General features: G+C 38.5%; 1 protein-coding gene across 1 annotated transcript; it reads right to left on the bottom strand.

The window, feature by feature from the left end:
* Positions 1-167: 167 nt before the first annotated feature.
* LOC127440770 (gastrula zinc finger protein XlCGF26.1-like) lies at positions 168-27961 on the bottom strand. The gene is made up of 7 exons (XM_051697639.1): positions 27901-27961; positions 27023-27235; positions 25980-26029; positions 24993-25229; positions 14863-16228; positions 8983-9185; positions 168-4912 (listed from the first exon to the last, which is right to left on the bottom strand). The coding sequence occupies exons 4-6, from the start codon at positions 25075-25077 to the stop codon at positions 9131-9133; spliced, it is 1506 nt and encodes a 501-aa protein (XP_051553599.1). The 5' UTR covers positions 25078-25229; positions 25980-26029; positions 27023-27235; positions 27901-27961; the 3' UTR covers positions 168-4912; positions 8983-9130.

Genomic DNA, 27961 nt, shown 5'->3' with positions numbered 1-27961 from the left:
AAAAAACCTAACCAAAACAATATAAAGCATGAGACACTTTGATATCCATAATTTGATATACATTAGACTATTTATAGATATTTTAAGCACCAAACTGCACATTTATACCTAAATAAAAACGTAACAAGCAGATAAGTTCACGATCATTTATTTCTAAAAATGCACTATAATAATATTCCAAACCACACGATGGCATTATGTGAGTAGCAGAGTGAAACTGACGGATTTAATCAGTGAAAATATTCCCCCTCTGTGAAGGAACTGTCATCCTGATTCTACTGGAACGTCTCATTCAAAAAATAAATACAACTGAACTTGATTTCATTACAACTGGTCACAAGACATGCGAGAGCCAATGGTAAAAACTTGAGCTCGTCACAATGGGTCACAAGACACACGAGAGCCAATGGTAAAATCGAGTCTCTGATGTCAAACTAGTGTCATAACGTCTAATATGTTAGAATGAAACTTGTGCAGGATGTGTTACGGTGGATGCCAGGTGACCGTGATCGGTGACTAAAAACACACATTTAGGTTTGTTCTTCACATAAAATGATTGTAAGACTCAGAATACACCCAGTATGAAACGGGTCACTTCGGCAGTGCAAGATGTGTACAGACAGATTAAAGAGATAGATAAACAACAGATTAAATATTAAGCACTGTGAATATATGTTGCTGATTTGAAATTAAATGAAAATCATACCCCTAACAGAAGTCATGGTGACAAAATTGTAACCCAACCAGTAGTGTTGTCTAGGGCATACGCAGTCATATGCCGTATGCCCACCTATCTTTTTTAGGATTTTGCATATGCCCACCTAAAATAAGTGATGATACGTATGGCTGCCAGTACAACGAATAGGCTTTTGACCCAGAACTTTTTCAATCTAATAACATGATGCCGCAGCACCGTTGAGTGAATTGTGTGTTTTATTATTATTATTATTATTTTAAAAAGTGTACAGATATTCTTTCTAAACGCGCACAGAGCTGCGGGAGCACAACTGATGGCACAGGCAAGACAGACAGTCCGACTAATCTGATCCACCAATCAGAACATTCATTTCAGACACGATTGGATATTTGCTAACCAATAATATTTTCCATTTCAGTAAGGGGCGGGACATTTCCAGCATCTAATGCACAAGCAACCCTGCAGTAACCATAATTTGCACTGTACATTTATTTCCCTGCTAAACATATATATATATATACTACTGGTCAAAAGTTTTTAAACACTCATTCTTTATTATCATTTTTTTTCTTCACATTTTAGAATAATAGTAAAGTCATGAAAACTATGGAATAACATAAATGGAACTATGGGAATTATGTTGTGACTAAACACAATCCAAAATAAATCAAAACTGTGTTATATTTTAACATCTTCAAAGTAGTCACCCTTTGCCTAGTATATACTCTTGACATTTTCTCAACCAACTTCTTGAGGTATCACCCTGAGATGATTTTTAAACAGTATTGAAGGAGTTCCCATCTATGTTGGGCACTTATTGGCTGCTTTTCTTTATTATTTGGTCCAAGTCATCAATTTAAAAAACTTTTTTTTAATTTTATTTTAGTTTTATAATAAAATAAATGAATATGGTGGCACAATTATATTTTTGTCTACAAAACTCATTTCAAACATTTAAGCATACGTCTCCAGTTCAAAAGATTTTTAAGATCATGAGAAACATTTCAGTCAAGTGTTTCAAAACTTTTGACCAGTAGTGTGTGTGTGTGTGTGTGTGTGTGTGTGTATGTATATATATATATATATATATATATATATTTAAATTGAACTTATGCAACTAAACTTTGTTAAAGTTTTTGTTAAAGTACTGCATGTTATTGCACCTGTGCTAGTTTTTGATGCTCTTTGCAGATGCTGGACAACTGTGTCCCTTAATTATATAAAATTAGAGCCCGACCGATATGAGATTTTTGAGACCGATACCGATTTTAGAGAGGGGAAAATTCACCGATTACCGATATGGTGGCCGATATATTTAATTTTGGAGCTGGAATGAATACAGACATTTTCTATGTAGATTTTTTCACTGATTTTGCACCGATATGACTGCAAAGTACTCAGAAGGCTGCTTTCTTAAACAAATATTTTTATCAAATATTATTTTATTGATTATTATTATTTTACAATGTCAACAAATTCTAGAAATGAACACTGAGAAAATAAAAATAAATAAAAATAAAACAAATATCTAAATAAACATCAATACTGTTTAGTATCAGTCAAATGCTGACAGTTTAAATAAAGAATAAAAATAAAATAAATAGCTAAATAAACATCAGTACTGTTTAGTATCAGTCAAATGCTGACTATATTAATACTGCCAAGTCAAGATAAACAGATAAGCAGCGGTGTTACACCATATTCTGCTGTACAAGTTCAGGGGAAATTTTCAACGGTGGAAAACCAGACTTAAATATTAAATTTGATAAATGCAATGACTGGAATTGTTCAGTTGAAAGGGGGTACCAAACTTTGAATCCTGAACAAAACAGTTTGGTGAATACATGTATACTCATTAGCTTCCACTCAGCTGACAACAATGAAAGTATCTACGTGCTTAGCTTGTTAGCTATAAGCTTGTTGTCACGGAGAGTAAAAGACGGACGTTGTTTATTTTACTTTCCAGCATTGTGTCTCACCAACTAGGTCACAACATAGCATGAAATCAACACTCATCAGACACAATCCACCACCACACCATTGTCTGTTGAGCTGCAAAAAGATGCTCTGATGTTTACCTTTCAATCTGCTACATTACTTACTGCACTGACAAAATATAGCTGGCTAACAGCAAACAGACATGAGTGACATGGTTGTCAGGGACAAGTTTAATGTTATAGTAGTTATATTGAAAAGGGAAAATGATGGGGTCATTGTTTATTAAGTTTCCAGTATATATTTCACAAACTAGCTAACTTATCATGACACAGTTCAACTCCGCCCAGTATGCAGTGCCACCGTCAGCTCAGCTCTGTAAACAATGGAGTCAGAGCATGCTCTGCTGGACAAACTATGCTATGACACCAATTCTAAAGCATTGTTTTCTGCATTATATGTATAACACCAATTCTAAAGCATTGTTTTCTGCATTATATGTTCTGAAAAAAGTTTTCATATCAGCGCATATCGGTAAAATATACGCCGATACCGATATATCAGTGAAAGGCTAACATCGGCCGATAATATCGGGCACTATATAAAATGTCTTCTGTTTTTTGTGCCTTTTACTGCTGTTTGTGGTGCCTTTTTCTCGTGATATCAAATAATTTAAATGTATATTTCTTAGCAGGAAAACAATTTCACCATACACAGAAAAGCACATTATAGTATATGAATAAAAAAAATAACCATTAATTATTATGTAGGCTATATATGGTAATACTAGATAATGTGTTAACGTGAACATTACTACACTCATATAAGCTATACATTGCTTTACAGTTTATTGTGTATTATGTAGGTATTAGTTTATTAAAGTAATTTTCATAGTAGCCTAATGAAAAGAACATTAATAATTAATAAGACCTATAAATTTAAATACACATTTAACATCATGTTGAAAACAACACACTTGCCGGATGCGTTGCAAAACTGATGCCAGATGGCACATTTGGCGTCTGTAGATTGACGTGCTGGGCTCTTGCACAAGTGGCAGTTTTTGATGCCTTGGGAGTGAGAACGTGTTGAATTAATGGGTCCAGAAGGTAGCAACACTCTGATTTGAGTCGTTGTTGTCACAAAGAAGCACTAGAAGATGTCATTGCCGATAAACAACAGTAGATGACGGTAAAAACATCAACAGTGGATTTGCACACCAAGAGCGCTTGTGTGAGGAGGTCAGGAGATCGCTGCATTTGTATAACTCCAGTCTGAAGGAATATAAAGACATCTTTATGGGTCTAAATTCCTGAAGAGAAATAGTCTGGTGTCTTAAAGCAGTCGTAGCATATATATTAAGAGTATATTAAGACAGGCTCGTGTTTGACTGTATGCAGACGCTAAGCGTTCACGTCAAAATCTAAGTATACTTTGGGCTTTAATAAACAGCACTTTTAGTGGGTGCAATTTATTCTTATACCCCATTTACACCTGATATTAAGATGCATTTTGTTGATCTGATCACAAGTGGTCAGCGCTAAATACAGGTGTAAGTGGGGTCCAAATCTTTTTGTGTTCGGATCACAAAAAACACATACAGAGGTAGTCAAAAATGATTGTGAGCACACTGCATTTGAGGTGTAACTGCTAATCTTTCCTGATGCGTCCCGGAGAGTGAAGCACCGCCTATTTACCTGTCAATCAACCACTACGCTAAAGACATTTACAAGAGATTGCTACAAGAGTTTTAAACTGTCTGGGTCATGCATGTCTTTAAAAGGAAAAAACTGCCCAGAAAATTGTTAAAAGTGCATGCATATACATGCATAAGACTTGATACAACTTCTTCAGTGTGCCTGGTCTCAACATACAGTGACACAGATAAGAAGCATGCACATCTAAAGCTCGGTTAATACAGGTACACCACTAAAATACATCATGTCTGAGATTAGAAACGGTGTGCTGATTTTTATTGTGCTTTGTCTTTTTAATAATAATAATAATAATAATGTTTAATTTATATAGCACCTTTCCAGAGCTCAAGGACACTTTACATTGTCAGATTTAGTACAGTTTAAAGAGAAAAAACTGACCAACAGGAATAATACAAACAATAATGAGCAGAAAACAATCAGAGATCACCAATTTTCAGGGAGGAGCAGAAGTGCAATGGGAACGTGTGTTTTAAGACGTGATTTGAAGGCAGAGATAGAGGTAGAGTAACAGAGGTTCCCAGGGAGTGAATTCCAGAGTTCAGGAGCAATGACAGCGAATGATCTACCACCCACAGTGAAGAGACAGAAACATGGTACAATAAGTAAACCTGAATCAGAACTCTTTTAAATGTTTTGCAATTCCTCATCATGCAGTACTTGACTGATGTAGTGATTTATGTATGTCATCATGAAATCAGAGACTCTCCCTTTGAAATCCAAACACAAGTGGTCACAGGAGACGCACTTGAGATGCATGTTAATATCAGGTGGAAATGGCGATGTGACTCACCTGACCACTTGTGATCAGATCACCAGAAATATACATCCTAATACCAAGTGTAAACTGGGTCTTAGTGAATTCCCTCTCGCATATGTGACAAATTAAAGTCAGGCTTGAAGTAGTACTGGGTAAAATGAAAATAATTTTCAGATTATTAGTGATTTTCATTTGAACAATTATGATATTAATTCTTAAAATCCCATGATTGATCTTTTACTTTGCCTATTTTCAGAAGCTGCATGATAGCATTTGTAGAAGGCCTCTCATTCAGCAGATGGCACTGCGTGTATTTTTTTTAAAGTTCATACCAGGGTTGTCATAATACCACAACAATATTTTACAATACTATACCAGCTAAAGTAGATATCGCTCTTTTTCTTTCTTATAGCAGGGCAGTGAGTATTCAGTTATTGTGTTTCAACAGTTTATATAAAGACAATGTAATAATTTCAAATCAAACAAATAATTGTCATGAAGAAAAATATTTTAAAAAGCTTGCATTTATTGGAAGTGATCAGCAATTTATTTCCATAACATATTTTTATGAAATAATAAATATGAAATAGAAACACAATGGAGCTAAAGCCACAAGTCTGATAATGTTCTATTCAAATTTGAGAGTGTTAAATTTAAACTCTGGATTTTATTAAACATTTTCCAAGACCATGGCCTTGTTCGGAATGGCATACTACTGTAATCGTTTTATTTTATTTTTTTAACTTAGGCTACAGATTATTACCTATAGACAAAGTGAGCTGACAAAGGTGTGTGTCGATTTTATTTCTTCGGCTGGCTATTAAATTAAATTAAATATGATCACATGTCAGAAGCTGCTGCGGTGCTAAAGTACAGAAAACTTTTTAAAAGTTTTGACCTCTGACATTAAACGCTGAAGTAACTCGCGAAAGAAATCCGGACTCCAGCTGTGAGGATGTGTACTTTATTTACAGCAAATGCCTTAAAAACAGATTTTTTTTTCTAATATGGATTCTCTTAACATGTAAATGATATTGCTGCATCACTGCCCTACATCCCTTCATAAAACTACCTGATCTTATGTAGACTCTCTTCATAATGTTTTCTATATTACAGCATTTTAGATTAATCATGATGGCGTGCAGATAGCAGCCTTGCTGTGGAATGCTCCTATTGTTTTGTTGTTTTTGTTTGTTTGTCCTGTGTTTAGTAATCTTTTTCCAGTCAGTTTTACCAGAGACTAACTGCTGAACATTCGACAGCTTATACCAGACAGTCTTTTCCCGTTTTTTGAATATTCAGACGTTTTGCTAGACATTTTAGTTGGAGGCGCGGCCTTGTTGTTCAGGAGACGCAGGCGAGGGAGACGAGCCGGTGCGCTGGTCAAACTCCGTCGGCGTGGCTTTCGAACAGCCCTGCCGAGCATTCATCTTGCGAATCTCCACTCTCTTCCTAACAAAACGGACGAACTACATCTCCTCACCCACACAAACAAGGACTTTTCAACCTCTGCTGCCTTGTGCTTCACAGAAACCTGGCTGAGTGAAGCCATTCTGGACAGCGCGTTACATCTGCCGGGCTTTCAGCTGTTTAGAGCGGATCGCATCGCGGAGTTAACGGGGAAAACGATGGAACATGCTTTTACATCAATGAAAGTTGGTGTACAGATGTAACAACGTTAAAGAGGATGTACTGTCCTAATTTGGAAGCGCTCTTTATTAACTGTAAGCGTTTTTTCTGGTGAGTGTGTATATCGTGCCAAACGCGTGTTTGAATGCGGCGCTGCAACAGCTGGCTAATCAAATCACAGACACGGAACAACAATACCCGGACACAGTTATTATTATTCTTGGGGATTTTAGCAAAGCAAATCTCACACATGAACTACCCAAATACAAACAGTACATTACATGCCCCACCAGAGACAGGAACATACTGGATCATTGTTACACAACAATAAAGGATGCATATCGCTCTGTCCCTAGAGCAGCTTTGGGACTCTCTGATCACTGTCTGGTTCATCTTCTTCCAACTTACAAGCAGAAATTAAAATCAACCAAGCCAGTAGTAAGGACTGTAAAGAGATGGACCAATGAAGCAGAGCGGTATCTACAAGCCTGCTTTGAATGCACGGATTGGAGTGTTTTTGAGGCTGCAGCCACAGACCTGGACGAGCTCACAGATACTGTTACATCATATATCAGTTTCTGTGAGGATATGTTCATTCCTACTAGGACTTATTTAAAGTTCAACAATGACAAACCATGGTTTGCAGCAGAGCTCAGGCAGCTTCGTCAGGCCAAAGAGCATGCTTACAGGGGTGGGGATAAAGTCTACAATCAGGCCAGGAACACACTGAATAAGGGAATCAGAGTGGCTAAAAAAGATACTCTGAGAAGCTAAAAAACAAGTTTTCAGCTAACGAACCTGCATCAGTGTGGAGTGGCATGAAACAACTCACAAATTACAGGACTGGCTGACGACCTGAATGTGTTCTACTGCAGATTTGAAAGGCCCAACCTCACACCCCACACCCACTCTGACCTTCACTTCACACAAACACCAACTTAACACCAACACCTCCTGCAACCACCCCCCCCTCCTGCTACTCAACCTGCACTTAAGATCTGTGAAGATAATGTGAGCCGCGTCTTTCAGAAACAAAAGACAAGGAAGGCTTCAGGCCCAGATGGCGACTCACCAGCGTGTCTTCGATCCTGTGCTAACCAGCTGGCCCCCATCTTCACACAGATCTTCAATAGATCACTGGAGCAGTGTGAAGTCCCATGCTTCTTCAAATGCTCAATCATTATTCCTGTCCCAAAGAAACCAAAAATCACAGGACTTAATGACTACAGACCTGTTGCCCTGATGTCTGTGGTCATGAAATTATTTGAGAGACTGGTGTTGGCCCACCTGAAGAACATCACTGGACCCTTTCTAGATCCCCTTCAATTTGCTTATCGAGCAAACAGGTCTGTGGATGATGCAGTCAACATGGGATTGCATCATATCCTGCAACATCTGGACAGACCAGGGACATATGCAAGGATCCTTTTTGTGTACTTCAGTTTGGCTTTCAACACCATCATCCCAGCTATACTCCAGAATAAATTACACCAACTCTCTGTTCCCATGTCAATCTGTCAGTGGATTACCAGCTTTCTGACAGACAGGCAGCAGCTTGTGAGACGGGAAACTCACTTCCAGCACCTGTACAATCAGCACTGGTGCCCCCCAGGGATGTATGCTCTCCCCACTACTCTTCTCGCTCTACACCAATGACTGCATCGCCAAGGACCCCTCTGTCAAGCTCCTGAAGTTTGCAGACGACACCACTGTCATCGGCCTCATCCGAGATGACGATGAGTCTGCATACAGAAGGGAGGTTGAACAGCTGGCTGTCTGGTGCAGTCAAAACAACCTTGAGCTGAACACGCTCAAAATGGTGGAGATGATTGTGGACTTTAGGAGGAACACCCCAACTCTGACCCCCCTCACCATTCTAAAAAGCACTGTGGCAGCAGTGGAGTCATTCAGGTTCCTGGACACTACCATCTCACAGGACCTGAAGTGGGAGACACACATTGACCCAGCAGAGGTTGTACTTCCTTCGCCAGCTGAGGAAGTTCAACCTGCCACAGGCGCTGCTGATACAGTTTTACTCAGCAGTCATTGAGTCTTTCCTCTGCACTTCAATAACTGTCTGGTTTGGTTCAGCTACGAAATCAGACATAAGAAGACTACAAAGGACAGTTTGGATTGCTGAGAGAATTATTGGTTACCCCCTGCCACCCCTTCAAGAACTATACACTTCCAGAGTGAGGAAAAAGGCTGGAAAAATCACTCTGGACCCCACTCACCCTACCCATTACCTTTTTGAACTGTTGCCTTCTGGCCGGCACTTCAGAGCTCTGAGCACCAGAACTGTCAGGCACAGGAACAGTTTTTTTCCCCTCAGGCTATCCATCTCATGAACAGTTAAATTGCCCCGTTGAGCAATAACTATGTGCAATACACAGTTTAGTCTTTTTTATATTTATCCAACACATCCAACCTCTTCTGCCACTTCATTCCTCTGAAAAAAAAAAAAAAAAACTGTACATAAAAGATTTATATATGCACTGTACAAAACAGATAACAGATTTGTATTAGATTGCACTATGTGTGTGTATGTACGTATGTGCATAACTATTTTTTTTTTTTATTAAGATTATCTATGTCTTGCTGCTGTTTTTGTATTGTTTTTGTATTGCTGTACACTGGAAGCTCCTGTCACCAAGACAAATTCCTTGTATGTGTAAGCATACTTGGCAATAAAGCTGATTCTGATTTTATGCCTTTGCATTTAATCTTACATGAGATCTCTCATATCGATATCTCGTGGCATATTTGCCTTTATATCACCTTTTTTAATGAATAACTTACTGGAACTTAAGGGTTTTTCTTTGCTAAATATTAATAATATTAATACTATTGCTGTGACACTCTCTGTATATATGTCTTTATACAAAAATGCCTTTGTATACAAAAAACATGCTGGTGTCTCCACAAAATTATGTAATTGTTATTGCTGTGTTTTTGTTAATAGTCATTAAAGGTGCACTCAGTAATTTTTCCTTGTTAAAAATTTTTTTACTCCTTAAGAAATGAATAGTTTTTTTGAAACATTTGTATAAAATCATGAGCACTCACATGAGATGAAGACTCCAGTCATATCAGTAACCTTATAAAAACTGTTTAAATCTACATGGAGAGGGTCCCCTCATGGGGTCTGCCATGTTTGGATCACATGACCAGCTATTTTTTGTCCCTTTTATTGGACACATTCACTCATGGATTAAATTAATCATGGCTGACAGTGAATAGTGTATTTATACAGTGATATCGGTATTTGGAAACTACTGTGTTTGAATGCTGCATCCACACCACTTGGTGTCAGTGTAAGTCAAAAACTAAATATTCAAAAAGTGCACCTTTAACAGCTGTGCTGTTAGCAGTATAGAAATCTTATAATGGGTCAGACTGAAGATGTGTTCTGTTGGCTGGAATTTGGGTTTACTGTGTGCAGTATACATGCATACAGAAGACTCTTGGATTTAGATGAAACACATTTAATTTGTAACATGTAGGGTTTTGAGCAAATGTATAACACAAGTACAACCCCAGTTCGAAAAAGTTGGGACAATATGGAAAATGCTAATAAAAACAAAAAGGAGTCATTTGTAAATTCTATTCACCCTGTGCCATATTGAAAACACTACAACACCACATTTGATTTTAATAGTTTAATAGTAACCTTGTGAATTTAATATATATTTTTTTAATTTATTTTTTTATATACACACATTTCAAATCAGATGACTACAATACGCTCCATCAAAGTTGAGACAGGGGCAATTTAGGACTAATAGCAATCTGGGCTGCATTTCCTAAAAGCACTGTAAGCCTAAGTAGATTGTAAAAACCATTGGCGCCAATAGTCTCTACGATCAACTTAAGCTTGTGATGTTTATGAGAAACACCGCCCTGACCAGTTGAAATAATAAGGTAACATGAAAGAAGAGAGTTAAACAGCTGAGGCTTTCGCATTATAGTACAGCGCTTCCTGACCTTTTTTGCCGCAAGTACCCCCACATCACCATCAGGAATGCTCAAGTACCTCTTCACTGACACAAAACTGTAAGGATTTTTGGCATTTCACCCTTTACAGTGCACAATATAGTTAAAAGATTCAAGATATCCTTTTCATATATGACAAGATATTTTTATGCATGTCATGTTGGACTTGCACTGGATGCAGCATCTTTCAAATGCAGCAGTTTTCAGTTACGTATGCCACTGTAGACATTCTATTCAGTCAGCTATCCACTGTTTTCCTGACTAACCACTTGGCACCGCCATGATGACTGTAAACACCGTTGGACTGTTTATTGGTTCCGGTCACTATATGAAGCAAGATTCACATTATGCACTAGAATATATATGAATATACGCTGATGCTTCATCTCAAGTGAGTGGTCATGGTTTTATACATACATTTCAAAATTACTTTTAATTTCTTTAGGAAAATATTACTGAGTGCACCTTTAAGGTTGTACTATGCAAAGCAGAATTTATCCATCAACACTGTCAAAAAGCGCGGTCGACTTCTCTGGGCTCGAACTCATCTGAAATAGAAAGTAGAAGAGTTGAATTGTTTTTTGTGGTCCTAAGAGTCCACATTTTAAATAGATTTTCGAAAAAACAGCCGTTGTGTTCTCCGGGCCAAAAAGGAAAAGGACCATCCAAGCAGTTATCAACGTCAGGTCCAAAAGCCAGTGTGGGTCATGGTATGCAGGTGTGTCAGTGCCCATGGCATGGGTAACTTTCACATCTGTGAGGGCTCCATTAATGCAGAAACATATGTACAAATTTTGAAGCAACATATGCTGCCATCCAGACACCATCTTTTCCAGGGACTACTCTGCATTTTCCTGCAGGCCAACGCCAAACCACATACTGCTGGATTACAAGTGCATGGATGTGTAAGCAGAGAGTGCGGGTGCTAGTTCGGCCTGCCTGCAGTCCTGACCTGTCTCCAATTGAGAATGTGTGCCGCATTATGAAGCACAAAATATGGCAATGAAGGCCCCGTTCAACTGCACAGCTGAAGACCTACATAATGGATGAATGGAAGAAAATTCTGCTTGTTAAACTTAAACTTGTCTTTAGTGCCCATCCGCTTAATAAGAGTTATTGGAGGAAATGGTGACATTACACAGTGATCAACATTTGACTGTCCCAACTTTTTTGGAGCGTGATGCAATCATCTGGTTTGAAATAAGTGTACATTTAAAAATAAATAAAAAATAAATAAAGTTTGCAAAAGTTTTGCAATAGTTTGTTAAAGTGTATTGAATGTTTTCTGTCTTGTTCAGCAAATCAACAACAAACTTGTCATCGCTGCTGAAGCTTGTAGAGAAATCATTTTTCTTTTGTCGATCTGCTCGCTAGAGATCTTGTTTGCTTGTCTTGGTTGGTTTGCTGACTTCCCTGCGTTCCACACGGGATACATCAATCTATGAAGGGCACTTTAAAGGGGAAACGATCGTGGCCGCCATGTTAAAGGATTGTTTCAAACTGAAGGGCTAATAAATAGTTGCTTCGAAGGGCTCTTCAAAATGAGTGTTTCAGCCTTTTTTCGATGGCAGCGGCTCCTTTGGCTGGGATAGATGATGCTAAAGTGCATTCCGTATTACTGATATTTTTGAGCCCTACACCCTTCAACCCTTTGAAGCTCTCACTCTGGAGGGTAAACCCTTTAAAGGGATTAGGGCATAAGGATGAGCCCTTCTGAATGGAACGCACCCCTTGTCAAGTAGTTCTTCTTTTCCTCCATCATAGGCGAGGGGCAGACCAGCTGAAAGGTGCTTTGCGCCACTACTGTACCGGGGTAAAATTGTTTGTTTATTAGCGTCACCTACTGTAAAGGTGTGAATATGCTAACAGAGATCATACGCCTTGTTTTTAATGTGAAAGGGTCCTTCATCTGTGATTATTTTCACATTATCCAATTGCCTCTGTTTCAGTTGCTTCTGGGAAAAACAGTGCACTCACTGTTTTTTTCTCTCGCTTTCTATGTCTTTTATTACTTTTTTGCGGTTTATTATCATGCAGAAACACACTAACATAGTGATTGATGTTTTAAATTTAGAGACCCTCCCCTTAAAATCTGATTACAAGTGGTAACAGGAGATGCATTTGAGATGCATGATAATTAGTGATGCACCGAAATCAAACAAATTTTGGTCCAAAACTGAAAATTCTGGAGACACGGGCCGAAAACCAAAACTGAAAACAAGAATGTTTATTATATACACACCGATCAGCCACAACATTAAAACCACCTGCCTAATATTGTGTAGATCCCCTTCGTGCTGCCAAAACAGCGCCAACCTGCATCTCAGAATAGCATTTGTACTCCATTGTACAGAGCGTTAACTGAGTTACCGTAGAGTTTGTCCATTCGAACCAGTCTGGCCATTCTCTGTTGACCTCTCTCATCAACAAGGTGTTTCCGTCCACAGAACTGCCATTAACTGATTTGTTTTTGGCACCATTCTGAGTAAATTCTAGAGAATGTTGGGTGTGAAAATCCCAGGAGATCAGCAGTTACACAAATACTCAAACCAGCCCATCTAGCACCAACAATCATGCCACAGTCTAAAATCACTGAGATCACATTTTTCCCCATTCTGATGGTTGATGTGAACATTAACTGAAGCTCCTGACCCATATCTGCATGAGTTTATGCACTGCTGCCACACGATTGGCTGATTAGATAATCGCATGGATGACTGTTGGTGCCAGACGGGTTGGTTTGAGTATTTCTGTACTGATCTCCTGGGATTTTCACGCACAACAGTGTCTAGAATTTACTCCAAATGGTGCCAAAAACAAAAAACATCCAATGAGTGGCAATTCTGTGGACAGAAATGCCTTGTTAATGAGAGTAGTCAACAGAGAATGGTCAGACTGGTTTGAAATGACAAAGTCTATGGTAACTCAGATCACCGCTCTGTACAATTGTGGTGAGAGAATAGCATCTCAGAATGATATTTTGAGATGTGGGTTTGCGCTGTTTTGGTGGCACAAGGGGGACCTACATTATATATATATATATATATATATATATATATATATATATGTGCATTATATTTGTATTAGTCTTTGGAATAATTATCTAATTATAATAGTTTCTCTTGTTTCTGTCCATCATCAATGATGTCAACATTGTTGTGAGTGGGGAAAAATAAACTGAGTATCTGTGACAGTGTCACTCACTGGTCCAGTTTCAGATGAAAAGCGTGAATTTGCCTGTTTGCGCGAGACCACGAGCGGCAAATGCAAAGTGGGTTGAATTGGTCTTGTGTTTGACACCGCTGATGCAGAGTGCAGCTCGGCTCGAACAGTAGGTGGGGATATTTTACCATGATATGTGATGGTGGCTCAAGCTAAACGGCCACACAGCCTCTGAATACACATGGAAAAACACTCTTTATTAATGCGCTGATATTCACGGGAGCGATCACTTCATTACTTTTGGGAATGTAGACTTTAACAGGCAACTAGGTAATGCAAATACTAAAAGAATGTGCGTTTGCTTTTTACATTTCACCACAACGTGCTTCCATCAAGTGATTTTGTGCTGTTGCACTGGTTTGTGTGGACACACACATACTGTACAGGTGCACATTTCAGTTATAAGCACAATCTTGTTACTATCAATATATATTTAAACATTAGCTGCTGTTTACATCTTTTCACATAAATGCAGCATTTTCTTCATGTCAGTGTCTCTTTTACTTGATTTTTTAGTAACAGTTTTTGTTCAGATTTTCTGCTTTTTTTCTCTTTCGGATGAAAATTTCAGTGCATCCCTAATGATAATACCAGATGCAAACAGCATTGAGTCTCAGCTGTCCACTTGTGATATAATCACCGAAAACGTATCTTAATACAGGTGGAAACAGGGCCATAGACTCTTTGAATCAAATGAACATTTTAGCAGAGAAAATTATATTAACTACCATATATACTGTACAACATTACTCATGGTACTACCGTACTGATGGTACTAACATTTAAAAAATATTGTGACACCGACTGTATTTTGAAGCTTTAGTATAGTAACACTACCAAAGCAACGGTAAACTGTGCAACCTTATTTCATACTATTCTATTCATTGCAAGTGAAGAGGAGCTTTGCTCACTGTGACAACTTTCCATGTCTCCTTTTTAAGTGAACCAGTAGATGACCTGATTGGCTAAAGCTCTTTCCACATGGATGGCAGTGATATGGCCTCTCTCCAGTGTGCACTCTTTCATGTACTTTCAGGACTCCTGGCCGACTGAAACTCTTTTCACAATATGAACACTTGTAAGGTTTTTCTCCAGTATGAATTCTTTGGTGCAGCTTCAAGTCGTCAGCTCTAATAAAGGTTTTCCCACACTCAGAACACATATGATCTGTCACACCAGTATGCATTCTCTGGTGATCTTTAAAATTGTGCTGCCATGCATAACTCTTTCCACAAATAGAGCACATGTAAGGCTTCTCATTTGTATGAATTTTCATGTGTTTCTTTAGGTGTGATGTCAAAATAAATTTTTTACCACACTGATCACAGTTCAATGACTTTACTCCAGTGTGCTGAGAGTGTAGATGATATTGTAGATTTTTCGAACATGAGAAGCTCTTTCCACACTCAGGGCATATAAAAGGCCTCTCTCCAGTATGAATTCTTATATGCACTTTAAGGGCTTCTTTGTGTTTGAAACTCATTTCACACTGGATGCACGTGAAAGGCTTCTCTTCAGTGTGAATCCTTGCGTGACTCTTAAGATGAGCTTTCCGTGTGAAACACTTTCCACACTGAAGACATATGTGAGGCTTCTCACCAGTGTGAATTTTCATGTGAATGTTAAGGTCACCTTTATAGGTGAAACTATTTCCACACTGAAGGCATGTGAAAGGTTTTTCACCTGTGTGAATTCTCATGTGATTCACAAGGGTTCTTTTTTCTGTGAAACTTTTTCCACACTGAAGGCATGTAAAAGGCTTTTCTCCAGAATGAGTTGCTATGTGCTTCTTGAGGTCCGCTTTACATTTGAAACTCTTTTCACACTGAGGGCAAATAAAAGGCCTTTCTACAGAATGAACTATTTTGTGCTTCTTAAAGTATTTTTCACTTACAAAACTTTTTCCACACTGAAGGCATTTAAAAGGCCTCTCTCCACTGTGAATCCTCAGGTGACCATTCAGGGTGTTTTTTTCTGTGAAACTCTTTCCACACTGAGAGCACTGGAAAGGCTTCTCTCCAGAGTGAATTATTATGTGCCTCTTAAGGTTGTCTGCCTGTGTGAAACTCTTTCCACACTGAAGGCAGGTGAAAGGCTTGTCTCCGCTGTGAATTCTCATGTGAGTCTCAAGGTTTCCTTTTCGTACAAAACTCTTTCCACACTGAGGGCAGGTTAAAGATTTTTTGACTCTTGTTTTTTGAGAACTTGATGTCTGATACAGATGATTTTCTTCCACTTCATCCAGTTCTTGACTTTCAACTTTCACTTCCATCAGGTCTGAAATAAAATTAAGAAATTGTCAAAAATCAACTTAAAAAAAGAGGTCAATTAGCTATTCTTTTGTAATCTTTGAAGTGCTCAAAGTTAATTTTGTCATTCTAGGGCACTGTACATCTAGGGCTACAACAACTAATCAATAAAAATAATCAAAAACAAATTTCATTATCGATAAGTTGAATGTGCACTGCAGCATAGAGAATCTCCATCAGTGACACCACAAAGTAGAGAAAATGGCATCTGAATGACAGTTTTATGTGGGCAGGGTACCACATCAGGTGCTGACAGATTGCTTGTGCTGTTTAATGTACAGTACAGTTTTTCTACTGACATATTCTGTATTGTAAAATGTGTCTTTGCTTGAGTAAAATGTGTTAAAAATTAATTGCCTTCCATGTAATTTCTAGAAATTATGGTGCTAAAATTTCCATGTGTTATTCAGTAGATACAGTATACCAGTGTTTCCCAGCTCTGTTCCTGGTGGTACACCAACAGAACATATTTTCAATGTCTCCTTAAGCCTAGTGTACACTATACGACTCAAGCTCATCTCCATTGATGTTTTGAGTCGGCAACTGGTCTGTGACGAAATGTCTCAGATCTCACGACCAACTGTCGCTGTGGTGGGGTGTGCAAGAGACTTTATTGAAAATAATAATAAAACATAAAATTTTCAAAAATGGGGAAAATAGTGTCATGGGGTAATGGCGTTCAAAACAAAGGCAAATCTGGCAACCTCGTAGTGAAACGGGGCTCCGTGAAGGTCAGGGGAGTGTCCAAGGAATGGCCCAAGATTGAGTGGGGCGACGGCTGCACACGCTCCCCTCCTGGGTCCGTGGTGCGTGGGGTGGTGGCATCCTTGGCAGCCTGTCTTCCCAGACCAGCAGAAGGTGAGAGGGGAAGGTGGCCCAGCCTTTAGCTCGTTGGCTGCAATGCTTGCTGTCCTCCCTGGCGATGCATCTAATTCGCATCGGGGGTCCGAGGAGCGGGTTTGGCGACGCATCTAACTCAGCTGAACACTCCCCGCTCTGCTCCTATGCCTGCTAGGATGCCAGTGTATGCCAACATGGAGAATATAAGCCAGCTTCCCGAGGAGAGGCGTGCTCTGCATTTTATTTTCAGCTGTTTTTCTTATTTTCCCTTTGCAAATAGTGCAAAGAAGCACATAAACGGGTGATTTGATTGATGTATGTCTCCCTCGAAATCTGAACACAAGTGGTCAAAAGAGACGACCAGGTGCAACGGTGATGCGTATCACTTGTACACTTGTGATCGGATCACCCAAAATGAATCTTAATACTAGGTGTACACAGGCCCTCATTTGGGGTCGAACGATCGTGTAGTTGAAACACCCAGTCTGCAATCAGATGTGTAGTGTGCGCACCAGCATGACAGAAAACAAGACCATAATGCTGAAGCTGTTAGTTTAACACTATTTCTCAGCTGTAGTATGGTAGTAATCTGCTTCAAGCGTTCGTGGCGTGATACTGCCTACTGGATATGCTATCGGAATTGTCACTCACGTTTAAGTGTTTGTTGTCAGAGAAAAAAAATGGAGGATGAGAGCATTTATATGCAGCAAAAGGCCATTGTAATAATGATGAAAATTGGGCTGAGATCCCAAAGTGGACATAAAAGTTTACATGAATATAAGTATATTTTTTTCTTTACTGCACTCGCATAAGTATAACCAAGTGAAAAAAATACACTTAAATTACATAAGTTTTTACCTGCTAACTCTATTGCTAGGTTGCAATATATTCAAAATTCTGCTGCTAGAATTCTTACACATGCCAAGCACTCAGCTCACATTACTCCATTCCTGTTTGAACTTCACTGGTTACCAGTTTTGTTTTGCATAAAATAATCATGCATACATTTAAATCACTTCATGGTCTGGCACCTCGCTATCTTAGTGAGTTGCTTCTCCACTACAACCCGATCTGCTCGCTCAGGTCTTCTGGGTCCAGACGCCTTTCTGTCCCTAGATCTCGCCTCTCTACTATTCGTGGCAGGTCATTCAGCATAGAAGCACCCACTATATGGAATTCACTCCCTCTGACTCTTCTATCTCTGAGTTTAAATCTCAACTTAAAACTTTTTTGTTTTCTCAGTGTTATTTATCTTAATGTGTTATGTATTCACTCTCAATGACTGTACTATCTGAACTGTGGTTTTGTGACTGTTCATTGTTTATGTATTATTGTGTTACTATTGTAAAGCGTCCTTGAGCTCTGGAAAGGCACTATATAAATTAAACATATTATTAAAAGTGAACAGATGTGAAGGTGATGTGAATCTGTTACTATTTTTTCTTAAATTGAAATTGCAATATTTAGAAGGGAACTAATTAAGCCCACATACCATATAAGTCTACTTACTGTTTTATTTTGAAATAGGGTGGCAACTAACGATTATTCGACTATTCGGGCGATTATTGCAACGATTAATCATTAGCTCTTAAACGACTATTCAGCTCGTGCCCCGACTTAAAAGGTTGTATTAAATATGCTTGCTAACATTAAAGCGGACAAAATCATCTTTTAAAAATGACATTCACTGAATTAAAGGGGGAAAAAATACTTTTTATTAAATTTAATGCAGTAAAAAAATTCACTGCAAAAAAATCCTATTGTTATCAAGTGTTTTTGTCTTGTTTTCCATTTAAAATTGTCTAAAAATACATTTACTTGAGAAGCGACATATAAGATATTTAAACTTGCATTAAGAGACAAATATAAGTGTCTTTTGTATATAAGTGTATTTTTTTCACTTGGTTATACTTCTGCGAGTGCAGTAAAGAAAAAAATATACTTATATTCATGACCTATTCTCTAAAAGCAAGTCTAAATATCTTATATGCTGCTTCTCATGTGAATGCATCTTTTTTTAAAGGAATTTTTGAATTTTTTTAAATATTTGCATTTACATTCTCAGATACCATTTTTTTCTTCGGCAGTTAGCTGCTAAAGTAAATGTACATTGTTTTAAAGGTGTTTTAGATATTTATATTGGAAAACAAGACAAAACAAAATCAAAAATGTATTTTGTTGCAGTGTATAATGGGGCGAAGACTACCCTCTCTCACCTTTTTGTTCACTTCAATCCATCTTTAACTCTCAAAAAAACAAACTCTCTCTTATTAATAAAGCTGTGTATTGCCAATTTTCTTCACGATAAGAAATGCACAGTGACACATTATGATTTAATAAGTTGCGAGCCATCACGTTATAATCTAGCTGCAGCAAGCACGTGCGCTCGAGGGACGAGCGTCCTCACGCCAGAGTGTGCCTCAGCAGGATGCAGTTTCAATGTCTTCCACTTATATCGGGACACTTCGCGCAACTCATAGAAGAGGTGCTGACTGCAGAGAAATGCCAGTTTCGGAGTTTGTAGTTATTTACATGACCTGCTTCCTTATTATTTGAACTTTAATAAAGCTATAATGCATTAAATATAACTGCATTAAAGATGTAACGGTGGAGTGTTTAGTTTAAAAATGCTCGACACTGAGGGAGTTTATCTTAAGTCATCGGAGACGGAATTATCTGCTAATCCACTAGCGACCAAGGTGGATTTGGAGCATGTCTGAGAGAAGTTGGAGGACATGGAGAACCGTAGCCGGCGGAATAACGTCTGTATCATTGGAATTCCTGAGGCCGAAGAGGGACAGGATATGGTGAAATTCCTGGATGGGCTTCTTCCGAATCTGCTCGACATAGCAGGCCATAAGCTGGAAATCGAGCGAGCTCACAGGGTTCCTGCTCGGCGATCCCTGGAGGGAGAGGCGATTAATTCTGTCTAAACTTCTGAGATCATCCGATAAAGATCTTGTGTTACGCGAGGCAAGAAGAAAAGGAAGGCTTTCTTGGAAAAACCACAGCATTTTCTTGTTCCCAGACTTGCAAATTCGACAAGGGAGAAACATAATCAATTCAAGGAATGCAAGAAACTTTTACATCAACGGAAGGTTGCTTTTGCACTGATATTCCCAGCCAAATTGAGAATAGATGCTAAGGATGGCCGTAAAACATTCACATGCCCACAGCAAGCGATGTCCTTCATAAAGTTAACGGAGTAAGTAATCTTGTGTTACTCACGTTGCAGCCGAGTGGACTGGCTCACTGAACATTCACTTGACTGTTTGATGAAACTGAGCGCTTTTTTTTTTTTTTTTGTGCTGGTTCCACCTAGTGGCTAGAGTTTATTTTGTAGAGTAATACACCTTCAGGACAGTTTTATGGATGAATCTACACGCTCTTTGTACTTATTCCTCCTATTGGCTGGAGTTTGTTTTGTGGAGTATTTCTTGCAAGACATTGGAGTGATTAAGTCATTTGTTTGCACTCATGTTGCAGCTGAGTGGACCGGCTCACTGAACATCCGCTAGACTGTTTGGGGAATCTGCGCACTCTTTTTATGCTGGTTCTGCCTAGCAGCTGGAGTTTATTTTATAGATAATTTTTTGACGTGCAATTCTGTCTCACAAAATTTTTATAGAAACACCGGAGTTGAGTAATCCGACGGCAAAGTTGTCACGGGGGTTCTCGTAGACATGCATGGACTGTTTGAGTTTAGAAGGTCGGACGCCAGTTGGCGCTGTCGTGCGCGGGGTTAATGCGTTTCTCCTGTTTGTTTGGTTCTGGGGGATGTTTGGGTTTTGATGGTTGCACTAATGTTGGAATGTGGTATTTATAATCTTATTTTTGACACACAATATATTTTTTCTTATATGTCAAGATGTCAAATGTTAATATGAGTGCATTGTCTCTCTCCACGTGGAATGTGAATGGGTTGGGGCACCCCATAAGAAGGAAGGAAGGTTATTTCTCTTCTTAAGCATAAGAAATATGATATAGTGTTTCTTCTAGAAATGCATCTTTCCCTGCAGGAAGCTGAACAATTTGGGAAGATATGGGGTGGACATGTTTTCTTTAGTGCTGGCTCCAATAAGAACAGGGGAGTCATTACACTGATAAGTAAACATCTACAATTCAAATGTCTCAAACAGATTAAAGATAAATTAGGGAGAGTCATTATTGTTTTAGCTGAAATTCAGGGGCAAAGTCTTATTTTGACTAATATTTATGCACCTAATGTTGATGATCAGGGCTTTTTTATAGATCTTGAAGGGATGTTGCAAGCCACTGGCACCCCTCATGATATAATATTGGGAGGAGACTTTTAATCTTTTGATGGAAGTGTGCAAGCCCCCTACAGCAACACTGATGCTTCACAGGCTGTGTAAATATCTTGGTCTTTCAAATATTTGGAGATTTCTGAACCCATCTGGGAGGGACTATACATTTTTTTCATCAGTCCATAAGATTTACTCTAGAACAGATGTTTTCACTCAGAAGTCACTCATTTCATCAGTTGCTGATTGCTCAATTGGAAACATTTTAGTGTCAGATCACGCCCTGATGTGTTCAGAGGTGTTGCCACATATGGAGAAAAGAAAATCATATAGTTGCCGCTTTAATGTATCCCTTTTGCAAAATCCTGAATTCCAACAAATGTTAAAGGCTGAAATCAATGTATATATGGAGACCAACTGGTCCTCTGTATCCTCTGTGGGTGTGGCTTGGGAGGCACTTAAGGCGGTTATTAGGGACCGGATCATACAGTATGCCGCATTCACCAAAAAATCCAAAGCACAAGAACTCCTGGAATTGGAAGGGAATGTTAAAAGTGCCGAGGCAGAGCTGAAGCACCAAATGTCGTCTAATGGCCTCAGAGATTTGACACGATTGAAATACAGATATAATACTATTTTGTCATGGAAGGTGGAGTTTTGGATATTCAGGGCAAGACAGTCATACTTTGAGTCAGGGGACAAGGCAGGAAAACTTCTGGCTAGATATATAAAACAGAGAGAGTCTTTTTCTACCATTCCCTCAGTGAAACCTGCTGGTGGTGAAATATTTACCTCGGCCATTGATATTAATAATGCTTTTAAAGTATTCCATCTTGATCGCTATAGTTCCACGTCTTCGTCTACTGATGAGGATATTTGAAACTTTGTGGAACCATTAGAACTTCCTAAACTGACGACTGAGCAAAAAAATTATCTTGATTCTGAAATAACCTTGGAAGAGCTTGGTAATGTAATTAAGACCTTGCCTACAGGCAAGGCTCCAGGGCCAGATGGCTTTGCTGCTGAGTTTTTTAGATCTTATGCTACAGAACTGGCTCCACATTTGCTAGAAGTTTATAAGGAAACTTTAAAGAATGCAAAGCTTCTGCCAACCATGATGCAAGCCCGGATCAGTCTGATTCTTAAAAAGGACAAAGATCCAAGTGAGTGTAAGAGCTACCGTCCAATTTCCCTGATCCAGCTAGACGTTAAAATATTGTCAAAAATTTTGGCTAATCGATTAAGTTATGATTCGGGGCCATAAATCTTCTGATAACATCAGGAGTTTCATTAATGTAATGTGGGCAGTGGCGAACGATCAGACTCTGGTCGCTGCCATCTCACTTGATGCCGAAAAGGTGTTTGATATGGTATAATAGGATCATCTTTTTAAGATTTTGGAAATGTACAGGTTCAGGAATACTTTTATTGGGTGGATTAAGTTACTTTATAGACACTCGGTAGTGGCGGTTCAAACGAATGGATTAATTTCAGATTATTTTTACTCTGGATAGGGGCACCCGGCAGTGTTGCCCTCTTTCCCCCTTATTGTTCTGTCTTGCCCTGGAACCAGTAGCAGCCGCGATAAGAAAGGAGGATGATTTTCCAGGGGTGGTGGTGGGAGGTGTTGCGCATAAACTTTTGCTTTACGCAAATGATATTTTAGTATTTGTCTCTGACCATACTAGATCAATGCCTTGCCTCCACAGAATTATTCATTCCTTTTCTAAGTTCTCAGGATACAGAGTGAATTTGTCTAAATCCGAAGCTTTGGCTCTGACAGCCTACTGACCGGTAACGGCTTTTCAGCCAGGCGCCTTCCAGTGGCCCAAACAGGGCATTAAGTATTTGGGCATTTTATTCCCAGCAATTTTTTGTGATTTAGTTAATTTTGACCCTTTAATAAAAAGGTTTTCGAGCGATGTGGGCAGGTGGGTTTCATACTTGCGTAGAGTATGTTTCGGCCTTAATGGTTTCTGTTCAAATTTTATGTGCTTTTTATCTTTCTGCTGAAAACTAACATTAGCATTTTCGTCAAAAAATTAGTGGTTGCTAAAAGTTTGGTGCTTCCCTATTTGAAATTGTTTAAAAATGATGCCATGGTAAAACTGAGTTTCAAATATTACATTTTTCACTGCCTTCAACCATACAGAAACTAATTTTGATTAATAATGGGAAAAAAAGTGTATGTAGTCAGTTGTAACAATGCCCTTTATTGAACTAGTGAAACCATCTGTACATTAATAACTACATTAATGCTAAATAATGCAAATAGTACTTAAGAAAATAAATAAATAAATTCTACTCCCAAAGTCACCAGTACTTAACGCTATGGTGCAGTTTTTCCTAAAAATTTTTGCCTGGATTTGCAGGCTAATGGGTGTTGCTTCACTGTTGTCCAGGACACATCAGGACGAGTCAGCATTTACTCCACAAATGGTGTGTCACATGAGTTTTTGACTAGCTCCATATGTGGTTTATGTGATCTGATCACAAAATATTTTGGACTCCGTTTTAGGCATGTGAACTGATAGTCGACATTCGGTTTGTGCTTGTGTTCTAAATACCAAAATCACTATTCGGTTATTCTCAATGTGCAATAAAGGTCTCCAACCTGATCCGAGCCCGACGGTACCTAAAAAAAACTGGGGTTTAGGGACAGATTTGGGTCTGTCTTTTAAGTATAGGGTTAGTTAGGGTTAAGTATAGAATTGGGGGTTGTTCACACATGTTTTTGCCCGAGTCTGCACTGTTTTTGAATCATTTTTCTATGTGAACTAGGGCTGAACGTACGTTTTTGACTGTTGTGTCGCCTTTTTTTTTTTTTTTTTTAAGTGTCTCGCTTTAAAAATATTTTTAAACGCATCTCAAGACACATTTATTCTGTTTCGCCATTCATTGCGCTGCATCTAGCTTTTTTAGCACAGGCTAACAAAGACTGAACATGATTAAGTAGCTCAGATTGCAAAGAGGACTTTATACTGTTAATTCCAGATTTTTTTTTTTCACCTGGCAAAGTTTCAGCGCTTGACAAACAGGAAGAAAATGCTAAGTTTCCCCCTTTTTGCTCTGGTGTGTAGACAATAGTTCCTCAAGTTCATTATTAAAATCAAACCCTCCCAAAGAGGCTAATAAGACGCAGCAGAGTAACTCCAAGTATGCAGAGAACAATACTAGTGGTCGCAGTCTCACAGAAATGTAGATCTACCAGAAAACAGCATAAACCAGATTTAGCACTTAAATTACGCATTTTCCACTGATAAAGAATACTGCAGTGACAGTTTGATTATTTTTGTTTGACTTTAATGTAATTTTATCATTTGAAGATCGATGTATTGTGTTATTTAGGCTCATAGCTCACTGTGGACTTTATTACCTGCTATTTTGAGAAGTGTTTGATGCATAATCATTGCAATAAATGTTCCCCAACTCCCAAAGAATAACCGTTCGTGAAACCTTGAAGTAACCCAATATTACGAATGGTTGTCATGCACATCCCTACCCAGTTTACACCAAGATTTAGCACTGACCACACTGATCAGATCACCTGAAACACATCTTAATACCAGGTGTAAAAGAGGTCTGAGATACTCAAATCACAATGAAGAATCAAGAATGAACACAAACCTATTTGTTCCTCAGTTTCTTCATTTTTCACTCTGTGTGGTTCTGGATAACCCATGTCCTCTTTCTCCTCTTTAATAGAATCCATCTTTGCAGTAGTGTCAGAAATTGTTGACACACTTGAAGTTTGTCCTGCTCTTCTGGAAACTCTTCTTCAATTCAAAGATGACAGGAATATTCAGAGTGTTTATTGAGTTGCTTTGGAAGTGGATTCACAATCACTGTGTGGTAGCGACAGACCTGCCAAAATTAAAAATAAATAAAAGTCAGAATTGACCTGAAGAGCAAAATTACACAGTATGCTTTGCACAGGTTGGGGATTGTTGGGGAATCTAGAAATCCTCACTAGGTTTTTTTATGGTCCGAAAAAGACGACGTATGGTCCCCATAGGTTCTATTTAACAATCAGCAGGGTTGGGGAACATACCTTTGCCTTTTTTCTGCATTAAAAGGTGCCTTCTTTTAATGGTGACCAGGCCCGGATCAAAACTATTTAGAATAGGGGGGCACTGACATAAAATGAGGGGCACATAATTATTTTTTTTTTTTTTAAATAAAAACGGGTGACGACACGAAGCGGCAAAACTCATGAATATAAATTATATATTATAATGCTTATTAACACCCTCCAAGACCTGTACGTCTCCAGTGCAGAAACGTGCAGGTAGAATCACTCTGGACCCCACACACCCTGCCCACTCCCTCTTTGAACTGTTGCCCTTTGGCTAGTGCTACAGAGCACTGAGTGCCAGGACATCAAGGCACAAGAACAGATTTTACCCTCAGGCCATTTACCACATGAACAATTAAACTGCCTTCAGGACTCCCCCATAGTGAATTAATGTACATACATATCTCAAGTGCATATGTAAATTCACGTTTAATTCAATAAATGTACATACCCCTACCTTGCACATACATTACCACTTGCACATGTACATACGCCATTCTGTTATACGTCCTATTACTTGTATGTCTATTTATACTTACCTTGTTTTATATTCTGTCTCACTGTAATGTTCTGTGTGCACTTGTTTCTCCTATCACAAAAAAATAAATAAAAATCCTTGTGTACGTGAGAACACGTGGCAATAAAACTCATTCTGATTCTGATTCTGTACATGTAATGTCAAGATAGTGTAATATCATGCAACTTTTCTGTGTACTGTCTTGGTTGAAATATCTTTACCTGCAGTACATAGTTCTTCAAAAGGTGTGCAGTGGTTGGGTTTAATAAAGACTTGCGGTGTGGTTTCAGTTGTTTGAAGGTAAATATTTCACTTAATTTAGCACTCATTTTGTTCTCTAAAGTAGCCTGTCATTCAGTCACTGTTTTACCCCCTAGATCCGGCCCTGATGGTGACTCTGCATTTAAAAAAATTAAATAGCGGAGATAAATGCAACCTCTGCATATTCAATCTGGTGTTCTAGAAATATTTTGAGCTTTGGCAGCTTTTTTTAGGGGCTTAACATCATATCATTACTTTTCCATTACATTTAAGCCTTCTGTAGCTGTTATAACACCATCTAACGGCACAAATTCTTAAAACGCCTATGCTGCTCGATATCACCAGTAACCCTGTCAAGCTGATAACAACAACTAAGCGCACATCCAAGAGAAAGTCTCTCATCGTAATGGCACCCCCCGTGGAGAAGTGAGCAAAAAGGTGTATAAAAAAAGACAGATATGAGAAAAATAATGGAAGTAAATTTATAACAGACTTTGCAACCTCTTCGATTCTCATGCCTCTTCGATTCTCATGATTCTCAAATTCACATTTGAAATGTCCTTTCCGGGTCGAAATTTCTGTTTGTGTTTTGGCCTGTGTGATCCCGCCCACTCCCCATTTCCCAATAGTATTTCGACACCCCGGGTTGCCAAATGTGAAACAAGTTAGCGGGCAAACACAGCGCACTGCAGCCATGGAAGCCAGCAACACATCTAGCTAACATTGACAAAATCCACATGAGCTGGTTTATAATTTGCAAACGATAAAAACATTGCAAATGCATACATTAGCTGATCAACTTACAGCGTGAGGCTTGTCGCTTGCAATGGTCAGTTTGCTCGTTCCTGTTGTGTGTCCTCAACCTGGCAACCCGTGTGAGCTTGGAGTCTGGGGAGGAGGGGGCGAGGGAGACAACTCTCTCCAATATTTTGAATTTGGACTGCAGTACCCATTTTAAACGCTTGATATCAATGTTACATATTTCTCCTTTAAACAAGCTGCAACTGCAATCTGGTTCTGTAAACAAAGACACGTGACATCCCTTCAGCTCTGTGGTTTATAAAAGCTTGTAATTATTATATTGAACTTTTTGTTTGAAATACGTTATCGCTTGTGTTATTTACTGTAAATTCACTTGATATGTTTTTCTAGCCTAATAGGACAGTTGAAATAAAATAAATATACACAGTGGCATTTTATTTATTTAACAACTGATTTATTATTATTATTATTATTATTATTATTATCATTAAAATAAATTAAACAATCATTTAAACACTAAACTTAAATTTCTTCATAAAATCTAAAAGTTTAAAGCATTTCTTTTTGGTTTGCATTCTGTGTAATTACTCAATAATGTTTAATAGGTTAATGAGGCAAAATCATATGTAAATAATTCTGATTAGGTGCAGGTGATGTTCACAAACACTGACATTTTTGTCCCTGAATATTAACATCCTCAATGTTCAGTTTCAAAGAACTTTATTGGTGGTACACAATATTTGTGTAATCCTGATTTGTTTTCTTTATCAACGCTTTACACAAACACAAAAACATCTACGAAAGACCAACTATCAGCACTTCACATACCAATGCAAAATTATCCTAATAATATTACCATGATGAAAACACATTTGTAAAGCTTTAGAACACTTTTAAACGTTTTGCGTCGTTTTATTCACCTTAAATGTTGAAAACAAACCTCCACCAGAAACAGCAGACCGCAGGAGCAGACGTATGACG

The sequence above is a fragment of the Myxocyprinus asiaticus genome, chromosome 5 (assembly GCF_019703515.2).
Source record: "Myxocyprinus asiaticus isolate MX2 ecotype Aquarium Trade chromosome 5, UBuf_Myxa_2, whole genome shotgun sequence".
NCBI lineage: Eukaryota > Metazoa > Chordata > Actinopteri > Cypriniformes > Catostomidae > Myxocyprinus > Myxocyprinus asiaticus.
This window is presented reverse-complemented; position numbering and strand designations above follow the sequence as displayed.

What these genes read in the sequence shown, in the direction of transcription:
- LOC127440770 (XM_051697639.1), bottom strand. Translation starts at nt 25,077, where the DNA reads ATGGATTCTATTAAAGAGGAGAAAGAGGACATGGGTTATCCAGAACCA. An exon ending in AGAAACTGAGGAACAAATAG is followed by an intron (nt 16,229 to 24,992) that starts GTTTGTGTTCAT and finishes ATTTTATTTCAG; the next exon opens with ACCTGATGGAAGTGAAAGTT. An exon ending in AGACATGGAAAGTTGTCACA is followed by an intron (nt 9,186 to 14,862) that starts GTGAGCAAAGCT and finishes TTTTTTTTTCAG; the next exon opens with AGGAATGAAGTGGCAGAAGA.